Here is a 22,341-nt window from a genome sequence, read left to right as displayed (position 1 = left end):
CTGTGAGAAACAGATTTTGAGAGGAAACTAAAAGTTTTCCTACTTAATCAACAGTCGGAAAATGAGCAATCAACGTGTTCATAGACCGACATTGTTACTCCCAAAGCCGAGAGACTAAGATTGGTTTGAGAAATGAATAGAAAAAAAAGAACAATAAATGAACGATTCAGTCAGTGAGGGTGCACTTATTTTAATTTGCTCCTTACCCACAGAGAGGAGGCTGTGATTTGAATGGTGTATGAGGTAGTTGGGTTGGCTGAATATCAAATAGGAGAGTTATCTCTGATAATATTGGCAGATAAGGTTGATGGCAGTGCTTCATAGGTCTATCTGATACGATGGTCCTAAGGGACAAAGGAAAATTCCAGAATAAGATGACTGACTAATCAGTTCTGAGATCATGTCATGATGAAAATTCTGGTAGCACTTTGTTGTAATTTGGAGATTTGATCCACATTTTTATAAAGCCACACACACAGTTTTTAGTAACTAATGCATTGATTTCACAGAGAACAAATAAAAGTGAAATGTAAGGTTTTCAAATTAATTGCGATTAAAATTCCAGATAGCTGACAATTTAGAAAACTCAATAATGAACACTGCTACTGCAAAATGTTTTCAAAAGACAATTTGCCACCACAAATGTGTCAAATTGGTCTTCCAACACCAAGTCTACATGACAAGGCAAACAAACAAAGAGAGCTTTGTGTGTTGTTTGTCTTGGAACAAGATTATTCACATCATGGGGTTTTGCGCTGCACACATTTGAAAAGACAATGAAAATGCACCAAGAAACAAACATTGGCACTCGTTCATCAAAAGTTTCACCAGGTAAAAAAAAAAAACACGACATGCTGTTTATGGGGAGAAATCGGTCACCTTAAATACCCCTACCATTGACAGTGTGACCAGACTGTCAGAGAGTCGGAGGGTGGACTGCCAGGGCTAAGGGGGGAGGGGCTCTGTAAATCATACTGCCGTTTTGGATCAGCGGGTTCATAAATAATGTGGGACAGAGATAAATATAGTATGACAGGCAATCAGTTACACATGTCATCCAAGGACACTAGCCACAAGACAACTGGACCGTGACACACTGCTGCGCTGAGTGAGGTTCGTTGTCTGAGGGGACGCCACTGAACACTCGTCTCTCCGAAGGGGACAAACATAGACAAGGTAAGAGACCGCAACCTCTGACCTTTGAAGCAGGTTTACAGATATTGGCGCAGCATGTGATGTGATGATGTAGTTGTCAGCTATTTGGGGGAAACAGTACTTTATCATTAATCCTTTAACAGATCAAAATGGCAATATCTGTCCAGGGGGAAAACTACACCGGGCCAAAATATAAACGCGACATGTAAAGTGTTGGTTCCATGTGTAATTAGCTGAAATAAAAGATCCCAGACATTTTTCCATCCGCACAAAAAGCTTATTTCTCTCAAAGTTTGTGCACACATTTTTTACTTCCCTGTTAGTGAGCCTTTATCCTTTGCTAGGATAATCCATCCACCTGACAGGTGTGGCATATCAAGAAGCTGATTGAATAGCATGATTATTACACAGGTGTACCTTGTGCTGGAGGCAATAAAATGCCACTAAAATGTGTAGTTTTGTCACACAACACAATGCTACAGATGTCTCAAGTTGCAGGGAGCGTGCGATTGGCATGCTGACTACAGTAATGGCCACCAGAGAATTGCCAGAGAATTTAATGTTCATTTCTCTACCATAAGCCACATCCAATGTCATTTTAGAGAATTTGGCAGTATGTCCAACCGGCCTCACAACCGCAGACCACGTGTAACCACGCCAGCCCAGGACCTCCACATCCGGCTTCTTCACCGGCGAGATAGTCTGAGACCAGCCAGCCGGACAGCTGATAATACCGTGGGTTTGCAAAACCGAAGAATTTCTGGGCAAGCTGTCAGAAAACCGTAATGATCATGCTGTTTAATCAGCTGTCAGGTGGATGGACTATCTTGGCAGAGGAGAAATGCTCAATAAGAGGGATGTGAACAAATTTGTGCACAAAACTTGAGTGAAATAAGCATTTTGTGCGTATGAAAAATTTCTTGGATCTTTTATTTCAGCTCATGAAACAAGGGACCAACACTTTTTGAATTTATATTTCTGTTCAGTGTATTTACGAGTCCTTGTCTTTGGGATTGGGGGGGGGGGTGCTGCCTTGTCCCAATGTGAGAGATCACAGTGTGTGTTTGTTTAATGTACCATTGGTGTCATAGTTTATAGGTTGAGCGGTTATATAGAAAGAGCCATGAAGCTGCTGAGGAGCCTGCTTCTGGGCCTGCTGCTGGCCGGGGACTTGAGCCTGGCTCAGGAGGAAGATGGAGTAGAGGAACCAGCCGAGGAGGTGGCTGCAGAAGTTGACGAGGCGGCAGCGGAGGAGGTGGCAGAGCCCGAGAGTCCTGGGACTGAAGTTGGACCACCTGACAACCGGCAGCCTTGTGCCATGTGGATGGGAGGAGGAGTGCCAGGCACTTCAGGGCACAGTGAGAAACAAGGGAGAGACGGGAGAAATGGGCATGATAGCCCACGAGGAGAGAAAGGAGATACAGGTAAGACTGTGCTGCTGCCAGGTAATCTTCTAAAGTTCACAGTAAATCTAATCACAGTAAACCACAATGACTTACTTGTCATTTTTATCCATGAGGCACAGTCAATTAACATCAATATAGACATCTAAATCCTCCCTGACTCTGGTCTTTGTGTGTACAGGTGAACCAAGTGGGAATGGAGAGCCTGGCGATAAAGGCCCTCCGGGTCCTCGTGGTGCGTAGGGTGAGAGCATCCTGTTGTATCACTCTTCCTTCAGAGTGGGCCTGACAGATCCCGTCCCTGCCTCCAACGTGGCCATCCACTTCAACAAATTCGTTCAAAACGAGCAGCGCCACTACGATGACGTGAGCGGGAAGTTCCACTGCTCCCTCCTTGGGGTCTACTTCTTCACGTACCACCTCACCGTCTACACCAAAGATCCCCGGGTGAACCTGTTCAAGAACGACAAGCTCATCATGTTCACCTATGACCAGTACCACAAGGGCAATGTAGACCAGGCCTCTGGGGGCTATCATACTGAGGCTGGAGTCTGGGGACGAGGTGTAGCTGCAGATCTATGGAGGAGGTTGGGGGGTGGGGTGGGGGGGGTGTATGCAGACAACACCAACGATTCCATCTTCTCCGGGTTTCTTTTGCATCCCGACATGGGAGCGTCGGAGGCTAGGAGGAGACTTCACTCTGTTGAACTTGGTAGATACTGAGGTTATGCAGGTCTTGAAGGGAGATATTGAGACTAAGGTAGGCTGTATCATCTTTTTCCTGACTGCTCTATAGGCCTCCGTTGCCCACTGGCTGGAGTCTGAGGGGGGAGGGGTAATAATTTGTTTCTTACATTATTACATTTTCAAAAAAGATGCACTGAATATTTTAAACTTCTCAAATGTTGGTTTTAAAATGTTGGTTCTTTATCTATTGGATTCTAGCATTTAAGAGACATTACTAATGCAATACTTTATTTAATATACAATTGAATAACAAAGTTGTGCACAGAAACAGCTTATGGCCTAGATGGCTTTATGACTGTGTCACATCATATGGGGTCAGTGTCTGTGAAAGAAACAAAGTGGAATTATGTTTAAAAATAAATAAAAAATTCAAATGTATAAAAAATTAAAAGCTTAAAACGTCTTGAGTCATGAAATATTCAACCCCTTTGTTATGGCAAGCTTAAATATATCACAACAGATGTAGTTGTAGAATGTAGTCTAGGAGTATGACTATTTTCTGAAGGCACTGTTAAATGCTTATGAAATAATCTCACATTCATTGCTTTAGCCACCATCACATCATTAATAAGGGAACTATTCATGCATGTGTCCACTGATTGGATTTATAAGAATATTTGGAAGATAAATACACAACGCAGAGAAAGAGGACGAGAGGTCAATACAGTACTAAAGGTTAAGAGGACGAGAAGTCAATAGAGTACTAACGATCAATGGAAAGTGTTTTTTCTGTAATGGGGAATTATTGATTAATGGGTCAGACATATGGGAGGTATTTGTCTATACAGTGAGCCTGAAATACGATACTTGTTATTTGGCTATTGGCCCAGTTTTATTGCAAGGAATTCTAATTGGTCAACCACAGGCTAGGGCTGAGTTATAAACTACATCCTGTCCCTTTGTTCACTGGAGGGAATTACTGGGGACAGGGGAGCGTGAACATCTACCATCTACCTCTCTGCATGATTCGCCCTCTTTGAATAAGAATAAACCTTTTTTCCTCCCCTTGATTTGGAGTCTCTGTTATTGAAGATTAACAACTGCTAAGAGATTCATACTGTATTTCCTGAATAAAACTACAAATCTAAATTCTGAGGAATATCACAATGCAAACCACGTGATGAGCTCACAGTTTAATCAGATGGCAATCAGCAGTGAAAGAGAAGGAATCAAGTCTATTCAGGAACTATGCAAAATGTGGGCCTCCCGAGTGGCGCAGCGGTCTAAGGCACTACATTGTAGTGCTAGAGGTGTCACTACAGACCCGGGTTGGTCCCAGGCTCTGTCGCAGCCAGCCGTGACCAGGAGACCCATGACATGGCGCACAATTGGCCCAGCGTTAGGGGAGGGTTTGGCCGGCCGGGACGTCCTTGTCCTATCGCGCTCTAGCGTCTCCTTGTGGCGGGCCGGGCGCATGGATGCTGACTTCGGTCGCATGGTGTTACCTCCGACACATTGGTACAGCTGGCTTCTGGGTTACGCAAGCAGTGCGGCTTGGCAGGGTGGTGTTTCGGGGGACGCATGGCTCTCGACCTTCACCTCTCCCAAGTCTGTACGGGAGTTGCAGCGATGGGACAAGACTAACTACCAATTTGATTAAACAAAATAAAATATGAAAAATTTCCACGGAACAAAAATGTAAATGCAACATGAAACAGTTAAATTCATTAAGCCCAAAATCTATGGATTTCACCTCACTGGGAATACAGATATGCATATTTTGGTCAAAGATACCAAAAACAAAAAACACAAAAGTTAGGGGGGTGGATTAGAAAACCATCTGATATCTGGTGTGACCACCATTAGCCTCATGTGACGCGGCATTTCCTTTCGTATAGAGTTGATAAGGATGTTGATTGTGGCCTGTGGGATGTTGTCCCACTCCTCTTCAATGGCTGTGCGAAGTTGCTGAATATTGGCGGGAACTGGAACACGCTGTCATACACATCGATCCAGAGCATCCCAAACATGATCAATGGGTGACATGTCTGGTGAGTATGCAGGCCATGGAAGAACTAGGACATTTTCAGCTTCCAGGAATTGTGTACAGACCCCTGGCGTCATGGTACCGTGCATTATCATGCTGAAACATGAGGTGATGGCGGCGGATGAATGGCACGTCAATGGGCCTCAGGATCTCGTCACGGTATCTCTGTGCATTCAACTTGCCATTGATAAAATGCAATTGTGTTCGTTGTCCGTAGCTAATGCCTGCCCATACCATAACCCCACCGACACCATGGGGCACTCTGTTCACAACGTTGATATCAGCAAACCGCTCTCCCACACAACGCCATAAACACCGTCTCCCATCTGGCCGGTACAGTTGAAACCGGGATTCATCCGTGAAGAGCACTTCTCCAGCATGCCAGTGGCTACAATGCCAAACTGCAGTCAGGTCAAGACCCTGTTGAGGACGACGAGCATGCAGATGAGCTTCACCGAGACGGTTTCTGACAGTGTGAACAGAAATTCTTCAGGTTGTGCAAACCCAGTTTCATCAGCTGTCCGGGTGGCTGGTTTCAGACAATCCCACAGGTGAAGACCGATGTGGTACTGGGATGGCATGGTTACACATGGTCTGCGGTTGTGAGGCCAGTTGGACGTACTGCCAAATTCTCTAAAACGACATTCCTGCAGTCAGCATGCCAATTGTACGTTCCCTCAAAATTTGAGACATCTGTGGCATAGTGTTGTGTGACAGAACCACACATTTTAGAGTGGCCTTTTATTGTCCCCAGCATAAGGAGCACCTGTGTAATGATCATGCCGTTTAATAAGCTTCTTGATATGCCACACTTGTCAGGTGGATTTAAAATATCTTGGCAAAGGAGAAATGCTCACTAACAGGGATGTAAACCAATTTGTGCACAACATTTGAATAAAATATGCTTTTTGTGCTTTTTCAGCTCATGAAACATTGGACCAACAGTCTACATGTTGCATTTATATTTTTGTTCAGTGTAAATTAAACTCCAAGGGAATCTAGGAGACAAATATGAAAGACAAGGTCATTGCTATTGCTAGCTGAATATTGCCATCTTGTGTCCAATGAAGGGATCAATTGAGCGTCATGTCATTTAAAAAACTAGCACAACTGTGCTTCTTAGGCACTTTGCAGCATTACCAATATGCTGAATTAATGCAGCCATCACATTTTAATGACAAACACGTTTACACCGTACAGTAGTAAAAGTGACATTCTGCATTGTCAGTTGGAGGCAAGGCAGTGTTGTTTTTCAGTCACCATCTCTGGAATAACGCAACGGCTTTACTGCAAACGTCAGTATAAAACAGTGATAGCCAACAGGCAAAAACGAGAATATCAAAAGATGTGGTAGAATAACGTATTTTATTCTCATATACTTTTAAGAAATAATATACAAAGCTATGGTCGCCCCATCCTCACAAAAACCTCTAATCCCCAACAATCGGATAAGTGAGTTCTCCAGTTCTGAAGACCAAGGTTTTGGCCGGTGTCTTCCCAATTACAGTATGTCACTGATTGATCGGAGAGGTCTGAGGATGAGGAGGGAGTAGCTAAGTCTGGATATGAAAGAGTGAGACAGCATTGTTGTGTAAAATAGTTACGTTTAATTACTGAGGCCTAAAAAAAAGTTTAACTTCAGTAAGACAAATGTAGCAAACGTTAACTACGGACTCCATTTAACTAGTGCTGTACTGGATTAGCTGGTATAGCCAAGAGAAAGGTGAGTCCCATGAACATAAGATCATCTCCACCCTCTCTTCCATCATCTTCACAAGAACGCAATTAATAATGTGCAACAATAATTTAGGTTTACATAACCACGTGAAACTAAAGACCCCTTTTCACAATCTCAAGAGAAACTGCACATAAGGAATTAATTACTCAAGATGAAGACAAAAACAGACAAGCTTACAAAACAGAAAAACATCAAAAGTTCAGCAGAGGGGAAAAATGATCAAGTACAGATCAAAGGGGGGTTCTGATGCAGAGGTCATGGACGACGAGAACGCTGCCCTTTATCGCATGATCCCATTGGGGGTTCGTGATAGGGACTGGGAGGTGACCTAAAGGTTACACCATGGGACAGTATGTTCTGAGAAGTCTCCTGGCCCAACGTAAGAGGGGTCACAGGTAACTAAGTCTACAGACTATTCCCATCCAGGGGGGAGGGAGTGTGGACCGACACAGACAACTCTTGTCAAGCAGCTAAGAATCTGTCAGCTCACATTTTGAAAAATACTCAGCGAACAGGGACTGCTAAATTCAGGATTCCTCACTGAATAGAAGCAACTGTATGAGTCTGGAAAGAATCAAAGTTGGCTTTTAAGAATATGCTGTTAACCTGTGGGCTGTTCGATATCTTATCTGCAATGTGATGCACCACTTCAAGTCTATGCTGAAGAAGTGTTGGCAATCAGTTGGTGATTCATACATCTCAAGTCTATCGGAGTCCATTCAGTTCACTCTCAACTTCAGTTAAGCCACAAGTCTGAGGAGAAAAAGATTCATTCCCAACCAAAACTGGCTATCAACCGCAACAAACACAGTCCAACAGTTTCTCGAATCCAAAGGCCGCCAGCCAAGTTTATCAGGTAACAAAAAGGTATGACCTGTAGGTTTCCCAGAATCCACTGGTTTGGGTGTCCATGAAAAGCTCAAGGCTTCTGTATTATTTTAGCCTGCGGTTTCATAGAACAATTTACATCTTGGATGCCTAGACGAAATCTACACTTTTTCGGGGGCGTGGGCAGTGGTACGCTTCATTGAGTGACCCATGACGTCTTCAACAGGCCCAGTCTCTTGTCCGTATCCTCAGACGCCCTCTGGTTCATGACGGTACGGACGTGTTCAGACTGGGGCACATTGGGCATAGATGACCGCGTTGCAGGCTTCGCCCGCAGCCTAAAGCGGTTCACCGTCTTTTGTCTCCCACACAGGTTCTCAGACCATGTAAGAGTTCTGGTTCTTCAGCTTGTCCAGTTCTTTGCTCTGCTGTCTCAGGAACAGTATTCTGGGAGAAAATTGACAGTTTTAAGAAAATAAACAATTTATCGTGAAGACGCATTCCTAGTGTGTGTGTGTGTGTCCTGTTCTCACCTCTGTTCCCGCAGCGTGGCCTGGATCTCACACACTCTGACTAAAGATCGGAGGTTTTTGAGTTCAGTGCAGATCTCAGACATGTAGAGACTGCCCATGTTGTGGGCATCCTCCCGTAACCGTGCTGCCTGAAAGAGAAAGGCAGAACCGGGTGAGAGCTTGCACCAAAATACACATCATGAACCTTTAAGCATTGAGGTCAAATTTCAGAGAAAAACATTTGAAAAAAAAAGTTTAAATAAGCCATCTTCAGAAGGAAATACCCATCAGAAATGTATTTTAGTACTGGTTAGTCAGACTACCAAGAAGCCTCCTGCCTAGAGTCTTAGGTCTACCTAATGGTTATAAATGTGTACAGAAGTTTAAGTGGGCATGTCTTGTCTGTGTGCCCCGAGGCAGGCAGCTTACGCTCTCTCCCGCTTTCTGACCAGCCAGCTGTAGCTTTGTTTGGTAGTTCAGCTCTTTATAGTAGAGGCGAGGGCTAAATATTGACTAGAACTAAAAAGGTTCATGAAAAAGGATTGGGGGTCATCTGTCCACCAGGTCTCCATTAGCAGCAGCAAACCAAACAACAGTATCCAACCACCACATGGCATCCCAAACCAAACAACAGTATCCAACCACCACATGGCATCCCAAACCAAACAACAGTATCCAACCACCACATGGCATCCCAAACCAAACAAAAGTATCCAACCACCACATGGCATCCCAAACCAAACAGTGAGCTTAGCCACGCCTTCTCTTTTATCAACTCCAAACAGGAAATGGCCTGAGTGGCCTTGGAAGTGTAACTACTGCCATCTAAGGGTACAACATTTGATTGTATGGTAGTGCCGTCTACACTAAATGCAATATAAAACTGCCATTTCGTAATAATATGCACATAACTCAATTACATGCATATATCCTACTAACATCAAAGCATGACTAGTCCAAGTCGTAATTCAACAGTAGCAGCTTCTGTGTACCACGGCCATATCCACAGTGTGGTATTATTTTGATAATGACTGTATTTAACCCATTAGTCATATAGTTGACAGACATTCAGACATAAAAACGACTAACTCGACATTCACTCATGACGATCATCCCATTGTGCACCCAAATACCTTATTCTACTATCTACTAGAAACTGTTTTGAGTTGAACGCACCAATTCCTTTCTAAACAACTCAACATTGAATGAGCAACCCATTGTCCCCACTTCACAGTGGAGGTCCTACCTGCTTCTCGATGTGCTCTGCGGGCCAGTTCTGGATGTGCCTGACGAGGTTCTCGTCAAAGTGAGAGGCCAGCGAGGGAGTGAAGGAGCTGGGAGCGCTGGTGAGGCCTGAGGCAGCGTTGGGAACAGAGTGGCCGCCGGTGGAGTTGCCGTTAGGTCCTGGTGGCGGACTCCCCTGACTGCTGGACGAGAGAGACAGCAGAGAAGTATAAGGACCGGGGGGGACAGAGAGAAACTACCTCTATTCTAACACCTAGACACTTGTGTTGATTGGATAAGATGCTACTATCATAGGGCTTCTATATACACAACCCTTCCAGACATAGACAAGTACATCTCAACTAGGTCAGGGGCAAAGAGGTAGGTGACATTAGGAATAAGGACATTTGTCCACACTCATCCAGTGATGCTATTCTTCTGACAAGGGTACAAACAGGATTGGTGTACTTCCATTTCATAAGGCTGTGTATATTGTGGAGGCATACAAGTAATGCTCCGTGTCTACTAAGAACCATTCAACAAATCAAATTTGATTGGTTACATACACGTGTTTGGCAGATGCTATTGCGAGTGTAGCGAAATGCGTTTGTTTCTAACTCCGACAGTGCAGTAATTAAGAATATATAAATATATGGATGAGCAATGTCAGAGTGGCATAGACTAAGATTCAGTAGAATAGTATAGAATACAGTATATACATATGAGATGAGTAATGCAGAATACGTAAACATTATTAAAGTGGCCAGTGATTTCAAGTCTATGTATATAGGGAAGCAGCCTCTACTTTGTTAGTTATGTACCTCCGCTGTTGGAGAGTTCGGGGGTCCTCTGGACGTTTCTCTGCTGAAGCCTGCTGAGAAACTGGTCCTGGTTTCACTGGGGTAACCTGCAGAGGGACAAAATAAGAAAGAAAATTAAAAGCAAGAAAGAGGGAAGGAGAAGAGCAGAGGAGGACAGAGATAAAAGAATGGTGAGGTGGGGGGGGAGAAAGACAAAACACTGAGATCACAGGGTTAAAATGACAAAACCATACACCTCGATCATAACACAATATCATTGGACAAGTTTAGAGTTTCCGTGGAGGTGCTGACCTTTGGTTGGGAGGCAGCGGGTGGCATGCTGAGCAGGGGTTTCTGGGTAAGGAGGTTGGTCTGGGGCGTACCATTCCTGGGCGACACGTATGAGCGGGGCGAGGAGGCGTCCGACGTTAGCGATATGGGCGACTGACTTGCCTGCAGGGCCGCTATTGGTTCGTGTCCAGGAGGGGAATAAGACAAAAGGTACTATTTTTAATAAGAACAGCCTTAATCTCACATACACAAAGGGTATTACTACATTATAAATATGCCTATAAGGACACGAGTCATTCTAAAGGTTGATTTTTTTCTTATGCATCCAAAACTTTAATGAAAAGCAGTGGCTATCGTTGCTTAGAGGACTACCCTGGTTAAATACATCAATAGCAAAGTTTGATAGATTATTCAACAACAAAAACTACCAGACGTTGCCCTGAACTGAATGATGCCCATACATCATCTTGAAAGACATTGGTCAAATCTTCAGTTAAAGCTTTCAACAATAACAGCTACCCTGAAAATATCCAATAGGAGGATCCTCCCAACAATAACAGCTACCCTAAAAATATCCAATACGATGATCCTCCCAACAATAACAGCTACCCTGAAAATATCCAATAGGAGGATCCTCCCAACAATAACAGCTACCCTAAAAATATCCAATACGATGATCCTCCCAACAATAACAGCTACCCTGAAAATATCCAATAGGCGAATCCTCCCAATAGAAGTGTAATTCTATATGTCCTAGTTCTATACATCAACCAGGAGACACTGGAATAGAGAGAGAGAGAGACAGAGAGAGAGATCAAAAAAAGGTGATGAAGTGTGACAGCAGCCATACCTTGGTTGGAGTGTTGAGCAGCTTGGGAAAGAAGAGCAGTGATGTTGAAAGCAGACGGTCCAGCAGTGAGGAGTTTATGAAGCATAGACTGCAAGGAAGCTTGGGTAACAGCAGCCGCGAGGACTAGAGGAGAGGAGAAAAAACATACAGGACAATGAGAAACACACAACCAAACACACAGATACAGGCACCCATATGTGTGTTATGTATGCAACACACACAGACCAGTCCATACACATGAATATCAAGAGAGACGGGTTGTTGAGTGACAGTGATTTTCAAAAGGTAGCATTATACAATAAGCAATTGTAGAAAAGAGGTGAGCAGACATGATATTGGACTCTTACCCTACAAGGTTCGGAGCCTGCTTGTTTTCTGTTCTACCTGATAATTAATTGCACACACCTGGTGTCCCAGGTCTAAAGTAGTCCCTGATTAGAGGGGAACAATGAGACAAAGCAGTGGAACTGGCTTTGAGGTCCAGAGTTGAGTTTGAGGGATATAGGCTACACAAAACTGTCATTGAATCAGTAATTTAATGAGATGATTTTATATTTACAACCCATGTGGTCAACGAGATGCGATTTTCTCAGGATCGCCCATGCACAAGAATAGGACCCACCAACCCCTTCCCTCAATTGAGTTACTCCCTTTATCTCGATATGGTGAATTAAGCCCATTAAATATCTTCTCCTGTCTGAGTAAGGGAAACTTTAGAAATCAAACCCAATGGGATATCTTCTGAAATATCAGACTGAGGATCAAAACGATTGTGGCCTAGATGAAGACCAGCTGGGGACCGACAGATGCATGTTCAGCTAGATGGAGAACAGCTAGGGACCGACAGATGCATGTTCAGCTAGATGGAGAACAGCTAGGGACCGACAGATGCATGTTCAGCTAGATGGAGAACAGCTAGGGACCAACAGATGCATGTTCAGCTAGATGAAGAACAGCTAGGGACCGACAGATGCATGTTCAGCTAGATGGATAACAGCTAGGGAACGACAGATGCATGTTCAGCTAGATGGAGAACAGCTAGGGACCAACAGATGCATGTTCAGCTAGATGGAGAACAGCTAGGGACCGACAGTTGCATGTTCAGCTAGATGGAGAACAGCTAGGGACCGACAGTTGCATGTTCGAGTCGCGGACAACTGTAGTCTTTTAGTTTCTCCTAACCTGCTATGAAAAGACCCTTCTGAAGCCAAAACCACTGGCTTTGTTGTCATATGATCACTTCAGACATCAGAGAATCCAAATTTGTATTTCACATTTCAGTATAGCAAAGGCTTTATTCAATACCTATGCTACATCTAGTTACAATGATCACATCATACTCCAGAGTTGCCCTTTGAACCCCAAGTCATATTTTCAGGCAGAGCTATTTGGACCCAGGTCTGCTAAAGCTCAAGAAGGAGAAATGTGGTGTTGGGTGACTCACCCTCATTGATCTTGGCCATGTCCATGCTGCCATTGCTCATCTGCAGGGTGGCCTGCAGCGCTGGGAGTAGCTGCCGCAGGAGGGCGGGGTCTTGGAGCAGGCCCGAGGCCTGGGATTGGACAGAGGGGGACACAGGGACCATGGAGGAGGAAGAGGAGGGGGTGGGGTTAGAGCCAGAGGCTTGGTTCAGGCCCGGATTGGTGGAGGAAGATGACTGGGAAGGAGCAGTGTTGGAGGATGGCTTGTCCCCTGAAGTACTCTCTGTGGAGGGAAAGGAAGAACAAGACTGAAGAGACTCTGGCTTGATAGATAGGATGCACCTCTCTGTAGTTCAGCCTGACTTGCTGTCCTCGTCTCCATTTTGTTCATTCTAAAGGTGATAGCCATAACGCATACAGTTGTCAAGTCTTTTCAGATCAGTGCAGAGGAAGGAGTGGACGAGAAAATTAAGTCACTTCATACCATCGACACGCGGCCAAATTCTAAGACTGTAGATGATTTCAAAGGTATAGTCATACTATAACAACAAAATAGTTTTATTTAAAGAGGCAGACATCAAAATCCAGATGTGGTTAGTGTATCTGAATCTTAGACAACTCCCATAAACGACCTCCTCTGTAGATTTCATACTTACTTGTGGTGGCTGTGTCCACAGACTCTCGTCTGTAGTCCCGGTCTTTAGGGAACGTGTTGGACTCTCTCTTAGACGGGTCTTTTTGCCTTTGCTCTCTGGACACAACAAAATACAGAAACTGAAGGTCATTGTCAGGATTACGTTTAATTAAACAGTGTAACTGCTGGTTGAAGACAGTGTGGGAGTGTTAATGTCAGAACGTGTACTCTACCAATCTAAGTTAAGGGACCTTTCAGCATGCTATAGTTCAATCGATGAGGTTCAGAAATATGGAATATTGGGCCCCCGGCGGCCATATTGGACTGTATTGCGTTTTAAGGTAGAAACGAAAGAGTTGAGGCTAAAGAGAAGAAGAGTATGACGTTTATGAGTGAGACATTGTTTTTCCATTGGTCGAGACCTTACCTCTCCAGCCAGTCTTTGGGCTTCTCCCACTGGGAGACCTCAGTCCTGCAGTTGTAGTAGTACTTCTTGCCCGAGGAGCTGATGTGCTCCGACCAGTCGTCTGCAGGCTCGTGAGGCTGAGGGAAGAAGGCACAACATAAATGTCAACTAACTAACACTAGCGTAGGTTTAGCATTGTGCACAAACATTGGGTTCAAGTAGGCCTACATTTGGAAAATCAGGATAAAGGCTAGCGGATAGTAATCAGATTCGAATGTGAAATCCGGTGTGGGAGATATAGGGGATTTTAAGTAAGCATTTCACTGTAAGGTCTACACCTGTTGTATTCGGCGCCTGTGACTGATACAATTTGATTTGACTTGCTCAATAAAGTTTTAGGTCTAACCTTGGGCCTCTCATGCTTATAACCATTTCACAGTTTATATGGGGGGGGAAATAACACTAACCTTATTTGGAGTTAGATACAAATATTTTGAATAGAATAAAGCAATGTTATAAGGCTTCAAGTCTCTGTATGGCCATTGTCAGTCCCCAAGCCCTTTCTCACATCCAGATGTATATCTATAGACCTAGCCCTATTAATAAAAGCAAGCTGATCCTGCACACTATTTAGGCTAGTCTGCCTCAGTCAAATGTGGTTGTCAGGGTGTATGTCTATATGCTGAAACTCTGCATATCTGTGTTACCCTGCCTATATAGAGGAAAGATTTACAGCTGGGGCTATGAGGATGTGCCCAACAAGGCTAGCAGTGATACTTGGCTTCTGGGCCAGGCTCAGGGCCATTCATCCGGTAATTTCTTGACACAAGTGAATGCTGAGCTAACCCTTAAGGTCCAGGGGTTGATAACTCAATGAGAAAGTAACTCTAGTCCATTGTTTCTCTGCAGATGAGGCGAGGGGTTTGTTTCTGGTTGGGAATGTAGGCAACAAAAAAACTTGTGAGCTGAAAAAAAGTGTCTATTGATGAACAGATTATCATGAGGATGGATGGAGACAAACACCAGAGAACAATCATCCTTTACACAACATCCTGACAGATCCGATTGAGATCATTTGTCACACAAAACTGAACTGTAAACAAGCAGCAGTCGCTAAGCTTGTCCTGTGCCTCAGAGGCTCATGTTTTAGAACCCCAGCCTGGTGGATGTCTACTTTCAGAAATCATTGGTTCAAGTACAACGAGGTATCTTACTGTGTCTGACGCCTTGCTTTGATTTGAGTGCGAGTTGGAGCTGTGGTTGTGAGAATTTTCTTGCGGAGAGCAGCTGGTCCCTTAAAAAAAAAAACAATATGATGAGAACATTTACGAAGAAGACCACACTATTAGCAACCATAGACATGACATGTTAGGCTACCCCCTATCCATTGAACAAAAGATGTTTGCAGTACCATGGAATTTACAGCAGCTTTCCATTTCATGAAGCACCAAGGTACAGTATGTCAAAAATGTATACTTTAGTGCGCAAGAGAATCATAGTAATGTAGCTAGCCTAGGTGCACTGCGGTTTCGTCATTCTACAATACCCTCTCATTTGACAAGACAACGTCGGGTTAACTAGTTAAAAAAGCCCCTGTGGAACTTCAGCAACATAACTTCTCATGTTAATCTTGCATTGATGTCTGTATATAGACTTCACCAACAGTTGTGTGTGGATATCTTCAGTCATGAATTGGGCCTTAGACTCAACGTCTTGTTGTATAGAAGCAGCTATGCATGTTTTGATCAGGTGTCATGTATGCGGAAGTAGTCCAAGAGCTTCAATAGCCCAATTTACAGTGTAAATCAACAGTTTGATGTAGGCTATTTCTAGCCTAGATATGGTGGTGCTGTATAGCCAACTCCTAGGGTTGTTTGGCATAACAAGGCCCACAGGAATTGGCTAAACAGCACAAACATATCTAAGACCAGGCTAGGATATCTGAACTGGCTAATCAAAAGAAAGCTTCTCTGTGCACACAAATAAAAAAATGTTTTAAGTAATATTACCAAAATACAGAGAAAAGGTTCTTTAGCTAGGTTCTTTCTCTTTGGGCTTACCACCATCTTGGCCTCGGAGTGTGTGAAATGTTTTTGTTTTGCTGTGTCCGTCACTGTGCTTATTGACTGTACTTTCATCAGAGTGTCGGAGCATTTTGTAGGGTGGTGTTGGATCTGACAACCCATCTCGCATTTTATCCTGACGGTGAAGGGTGGTAGATTGACTCTTGGGCTGGGATTTGTGGGTCTGCAATACATATAGGCTTGTGTCAGTCAACATAGCAATACAACGTTTCCTCTTTATGGATGAACACCTTTCCACCCACTGACATATGATACTGTAGGCCTACTTCCTACTCTTGACTGATTGTGCTGTACTTTTCATTCCTGCCTAGCTATGTATGCACAACCTTTTGTAACGTTGTTTCATGCACAGCTAGCTAACTAGCTCCCTTAACCCACATTTGTCAATTTCTTGTACTGAAATTTGAGCCATTTTACGTATTCTGAGTTACTACAATGGTTACTAAATCCATCCTTTGTGCAGTATTCAGACTATCAAGATAGATAACCAATGGAGCATAACGATCTAATATATTAGCTATCTAACTGGCTATCAAGGACTGTATTTAAGTTAGCTAGCTATCGCGTAAAAATAAACATAGCTAGCTAACGTTAGTTGGCTAACGACTAGCTGGCTAATGTTACGTCAAGGGAAATACAGTCGGCAGCTAGCTTGTTGGTTTGCTATTAGTTATTGTTCAACATTAGTTAGCTCGGTAATTTAACTAACTAGTTGTAACCCAATTTGTGTTCACTGACGTTAACGTAATTTTGCCAAATCCTGAGCCAAGGCTTTTGAGTTGTAAAACTAAAGCCAGGCAAAGGCCTGCCTGGCTTACGAGTTAACGTACGTTAGCTAGCTAACACACTTGCTACCTACGTCGCTAGCTAGCGTGCTATATCCACTTGCTTTACCTGATAGGGTTGTGAATCCCTTCGGTCGTTACACCTGAAATATAGACAAAAGAAAGTTAGCTAGCTTTAGGCACACATTTGAAATGTTGATGTTGCAAAAATATACTAGCTAACTAGTTAGCCACTGTAGCTACTGACGTTAGTTACCTAGCGACAACGTAGTTAGCTAGTTGTAACTAACTAGCTAGATAAATGAAAACCTTAGCTACATTATTATGCCAAGGGAAGGGTAGAGCTGTCAAAGAGAAGTGACAAAATGTATTATCGTTTACCCATCGCTGAGTCTCGGTTGTTTCCTTGTATGCATTACCATCAATGCCGTGTTGATGTGTGTGTGCGCGAGGGGTGAACTATTGACAACAAAATATTATTATCGTCTTCAGTTAATTGATCTTGGTGATGTCTCGGTAATTAGTCAGCCAGCTGGGAAGCCAGCAACTAGATTTGCACAATGGATAGCTATGTTGGCCTTTGGTCCATTATTTGCTCGCCTAAAATGCACAATCTCTTCTGTGCAGTGCAAGTGAAAGGAAACAGGCGTAGCAATGAAATCAGCCCCGCCTCCACACACTTAGCCATTTCCGGGATACTCCCTTGTCGAAAAAGGTTCGCAAAACCTTCAGCTAATCAATGATTTGCAATGCAGTCAGACGAATTGCAGTGGTTGAAATAACAACAAAGCCCACCTCTGAGAATGCACATGGCCAATAACATTTGATGATAAAAAAGTATTGATACAAGGGGTAGGTCTTTGCACATTTCCTGCCCCTGCCCAGTATGTTGGATAGTCCAAAGTTAAACAACTCTCTAAGGGCCCAATGCAACATGACAGAATTATAAACCAACCCCTAGTCTCTACCCTAGTGTTTTTCATTCGTCCATGGGGTGTGCACAGTACAACCCATTATAACCAATCAAAGTATTGCAAGTTAATTGAATTTCATAGCACTAGGCTGAGACAAAAGCCCACATACACTGGCCCTTCGGTACCAGTAAGAACACAGCCCGGATAGCCTATTTTTTTAATCGACCCTGTTCTGGATAACCTACTAATCAGGACCGATGCTGTCTTTCTGTATCCTTGTCTGTCTGTATATGCCTAATGACAAGGCGAAATCAGACCATCCCTTTATCTGGGCTTGATTACCAATGCCTGGTCTAGTCCACTCAGGTCTGAAGGAACCAACGATATACAACTGATTGGTAAACTTTTAAGGGGAAGGAAACTGGTGAAAGTCGCATTGGGGTTAATATTGTCTGATTCAGACTGGCTCTCATTGCTTTTACTGTATTTTTGTCTCCTTTTCTGTTTGCATGTGGATGTTCAAATGGACCCGAACCTTCTCTCTGGTGAGTGTTACCCTATTTGGACTGTACTGAGCTTGCTGAATTGCATATTGACAGCAACTTTATTTACACTTATTTTAAATCCTATAGCTCTAGAGAATTAAAAACAAACAAATAAATTAATATTAATGAAGAATAAATGCAGCACTTTAGACACGAACAGTATGCAAAAAATGTTTTATTTCACCACAGCTAGTCTGATTTATTAAACCCCTTTGGGCTAGGGGGCAGTATTTTCACGTCCGGATGAAAAGCATGCCCAGAGTAAACTGCCTGCTACTCAGGCCCAGAAGCTAGGATATGCATATTATCAGTAGATTTGGATAGAAAACACTCTGAAGTTTCTACAACGGTTTGAATGATGTGTGTGAGTATAACAGAACTCATATGGCAGGCATAAACCTGAGAAAAATCCAACCAGGAAGTGGGAAATCTGAGCCTTGTAGTTTTTCAAGTGATTGCCTATCCAATATACAGTGTAAATTGGGTCATATTGCACTTCCTAAGGCTTCCACTAGATGTCAACAGTCTTTAGAACGTTGTTTCAGGTTTCTACTGTGAATGGGGAGAGAATAAGAGCTGTTGGAATCAAGTGTCTGGAAAAAAGGCATGAGCTCAGTCACGCGCGTGGCCTTGGGAGCGAGCTGAGTTCCTCTTCATTCCTAAAGACAAAGGAATTGTCCGGTTGGAATTTTATTGAAGATTTATGATAAAAACATCCTAAAGATTGATTCTATACATCGTTTGACATGTTTCTACAAACTGTAGTATAACTTTTTGGACTTTTCGTCTGGACTTAGTGCGCACTTGGAATAGTGAACCTAACGCGCGAACAAAATGGAGGTATTTGGACATAAAGATGAACTTTATCGAACAAAACAAACATTTATTGTGGAACTGGGATGCCTGGGAGTGCATTCCGATGAAGATCATCAAAGGTAAGTGTATATTTATAACGCTATTTCTGACTTCTGTTGACTCCACAATATGGCGGGTATCTGTATGGCTTGTTTTGGTGTCTGAGTGCTGAACTCAGATTATTGCAAGGTGTGCTTTCGCCGTGAAGCTTTTTTTGAAATCTGACACAGCGGTTGAATTAAGGAGAAGTGTATCTTTAATTCTGTGCATAACACTTGTATATTTTATCAAAATATTTCTGTAAATTGATGTGGCTCTCTGCAAAATCACCGGAGGTTTTTGAGGCAAAACATTACTGAACATAACGCGCCAATGTAAACTGAGATTTTTGGATATAAATATGAACTTTATCGAACAAAACAGACATGTATTGTGTAACATGAAGTCCTATGAGTGCCATTTGATGAAGATCATCAAAGGTTAGTGATTCATTTTATCTCTATTTCCTCTCTTTGGCTGGAAAATGGCTGTATGTTTTTTTGTGACTAGGCGCTGACCTAACATAATCGTTTGGTGTGCTTTCGCTGTAAAGCCTTTTTGAAAATCGGACACTGTGGTTGGATTAACGAGAATCTTATCTTTAAAATGGTGTATAATACTTGTGTTTGAGGAATTTTAATTATGAGATTTCTGTTGTTTGAATTTGGCGCCCTGCACTTTCACTGGCTGTTGTCAAATCGATCCCGCTAAAGGGATTTGATCCCTAAGAAGTTTTAAGCACCGTTTCTTAGTTTTTCCTATTCTCTTTAAATTATTGAGTCTTTTTTGGGGGGGCCACACAATACAATAGTTATCTTTTAATTGTTAACTTTAAGTCACAAACGGACTAAGTTGCATGTTAGTCAGCTGTTTAGGAATATAGGTCTTCAGCCTGTATACTTGCTGTCATGTATTCCACAGATGCTGATTGATCTGTCTCAGTGTACAATTAATTAATGATGCCATATGAAGGACTGAAAAGCTATGATTCCGTGGTGAGAGAATAGACTTATATAATTGGGTGAGAGTGAACTTACACTTCAATGACATGGCGCCATGTGGACTGTAGAAAGACTGTGGACTATTGAAAGACTTGCTTTCAATGAGGCTATGTTTACACAGACAGCGTAATTATTTTTCTTTTTTTTCACTAATTGGTCTTTTGACCAATCAGATCAGCTCTGAAGAAGATCTGATGTGAAAACAGATCTGATGTGATTGGTCAAAATACCAATTAGTGGGGGAAAAATATCAGAATTGGGCTGCCTGTGTGAACGCAGCCTTAGAGTCACAGATCTATAACTCACATTTCTATCTGAAATAAGTCGGGTACCACACAAAACGAAATAATAGACCTTCAAAATCATAGGGCGGCGCACAATTGGCCCAGTGTTGTCCGGGTTTGGCCGAGGTAGGCCGTCATTGTAAATAATAATTTGTTCTTAACTGACTTGCCTAGTTAAATAAAGGTTAAATACATTTAAAAAAGTTTAAAAATAGGACATGTCATAGCCTATCTTATCCACTTGGTGGCAGCAATACCATACAAAGGAACACGGCTTCAGACCACAGCTGTTTCCTTTCATTTCTCTACTCCTTTAAGATCGTCATTAAACATCTGAGGCTGTGACTCCACAGAACAGGACAAGTTCACCGTATGCTCCAGTAAATGTTATCTCTGATAATAGGCCAGATCATAATTCTGTAGTCTTTTGTTTAGGAATGATGTGCCAGCCAATGCAACTATCCAAGTTGGTCAACCAGTACATATCTAATACCGATTGATAATGAAAAAATATAAAAAATATATATTTGCCTTGATAGAAAATAAAGGGATGAGTGAATACAGCCAAATGTCACTACTGCATGCAAATATCAACATTCTCACAATGCTATCTTTCCACAGCCAAGGTGTATTGCTGAGTCTTTCCACTGGACCAGGAGGTACGTTTGGAGGAGTGTGTTTGTGTGATGGAGTGACCTGTGACCTGCACAGCATTAATATTTACCCTGAAAGTCAGACTAGACCAGTGTGTGTAAAGGAAGACATTGACTATTTGGGCATACTGACATGTAGATGTCATAAGATGGTATGTTTGGGAATACCTTACATGGGCTCCCCTAGCTGATGTTTTCACCACACCCTTGGTTTGACCTCTGACACCTTTTGACTCCTCCCTCATGACCCCTGACCTTGTCCTCTGCTCTGACGGGTTATTTATGACCCTCCCACTGACCCTCTTGTAAATGGAGGGAGAGGAGCGTGTGTGCGTGCGTGTGTGTGTGTGTAACTCTTCTCTCCTTTGCTTCAGGTGTGTTTGAACTGCAGTCCTTGGTGATCTCTGGGATGAAACCTATAAAGGACAATGCGTTTCTAAAAAGGGTGATCATGGAAAGGAGATTCCACTAACTGGTCAAGGAGAAACTGGCTTTATCTACTGTGATGTCACGGCAATGATACAGTTATGATACACTAATGATATCTGAGAACGTTTATCATGTACAATTACAATATGTCATAGTGTGTAGCTATGGAAACGCAAGAGGGATGCACTGGGTATTATTCACTAGGAACCAACTCAGGTTGAAACGGGGAGGGACTGCCTGAACCTTTGCCTCGTCTCTTCGTTTTCCCTTGGGAAACGTTTTTTTGCTACGGTGTGCACAGTGTACGTTACTCTTGCATTTCCACAACTACACACTATGACCTACCACTATAATAATGAATAGGACAGATGTACATTGTCTGTGATGTACTGTTATAGTATCCCCACCATCACAGCCTGAATCCGGTTTGGAAGAATGAATGGATATAGAGACAGAAACATTTTGTACAAGAGTACAAGTGTCCCCATACTGTATATCCATTGACTATGTCACTATGACCTATCTGAGGCAAGCTTTGTTTTTAAAGGGATATTATTTATTCTATACAGAGTGAAATCATGGCGGACCGTTTCAACATTAAGATAATTAATTTCACCCCAAAGGGTAATGTTTCAGTTTGGCTACAATTAATGTCAACTCTAACATAAAGTGACACTGAGTATTCCCACTCTCCCATAATCCTCTTTTTTCTTTTACCCCTTACCCTTTAACTCTCAACCCTTCTCCTGTTCTAG

At 42.8% G+C, this 22,341-nt stretch overlaps 1 protein-coding gene and 1 pseudogene across 2 annotated transcripts; one reads left to right on the top strand and one right to left on the bottom strand.

Moving 5' to 3' along the window:
* The first annotated feature begins 1,134 nt into the window (after window positions 1-1,134).
* LOC115169267 (adiponectin-like) lies at window positions 1,135-3,346 on the top strand (annotated as a pseudogene).
* A 3,292-nt stretch (window positions 3,347-6,638) lies between these two features.
* LOC115170144 (WW domain-containing adapter protein with coiled-coil) lies at window positions 6,639-17,529 on the bottom strand. 2 transcript variants are annotated; one of them, XM_029726475.1, is made up of 13 exons: window positions 17,248-17,529; window positions 16,976-17,009; window positions 16,058-16,244; window positions 15,212-15,291; window positions 14,019-14,134; window positions 13,614-13,708; window positions 12,980-13,240; window positions 11,536-11,658; window positions 10,707-10,858; window positions 10,416-10,501; window positions 9,617-9,794; window positions 8,392-8,519; window positions 6,639-8,305 (listed from the first exon to the last, which is right to left on the bottom strand). In XM_029726475.1, exons 1-13 carry the CDS (start codon window positions 17,286-17,288, stop codon window positions 8,236-8,238), a joined length of 1,551 nt encoding a protein of 516 aa, XP_029582335.1. In that variant the 5' UTR covers window positions 17,289-17,529; the 3' UTR covers window positions 6,639-8,235. The 2 variants fall into 2 exon arrangements, with proteins under 2 accessions (XP_029582335.1, XP_029582334.1); XM_029726474.1 differs by having other exon boundaries at window positions 9,617-9,797; window positions 17,248-17,528.
* Between the last annotated feature and the right edge of the window lie 4,812 nt (window positions 17,530-22,341).

Source organism: Salmo trutta, chromosome 31 (assembly GCF_901001165.1).
Source record: "Salmo trutta chromosome 31, fSalTru1.1, whole genome shotgun sequence".
Taxonomy (NCBI): Eukaryota; Metazoa; Chordata; class Actinopteri; order Salmoniformes; family Salmonidae; genus Salmo; species Salmo trutta.
Note: the sequence above shows the minus strand (reverse complement) of the source record. Positions and strands in the feature narration are given on the sequence as shown.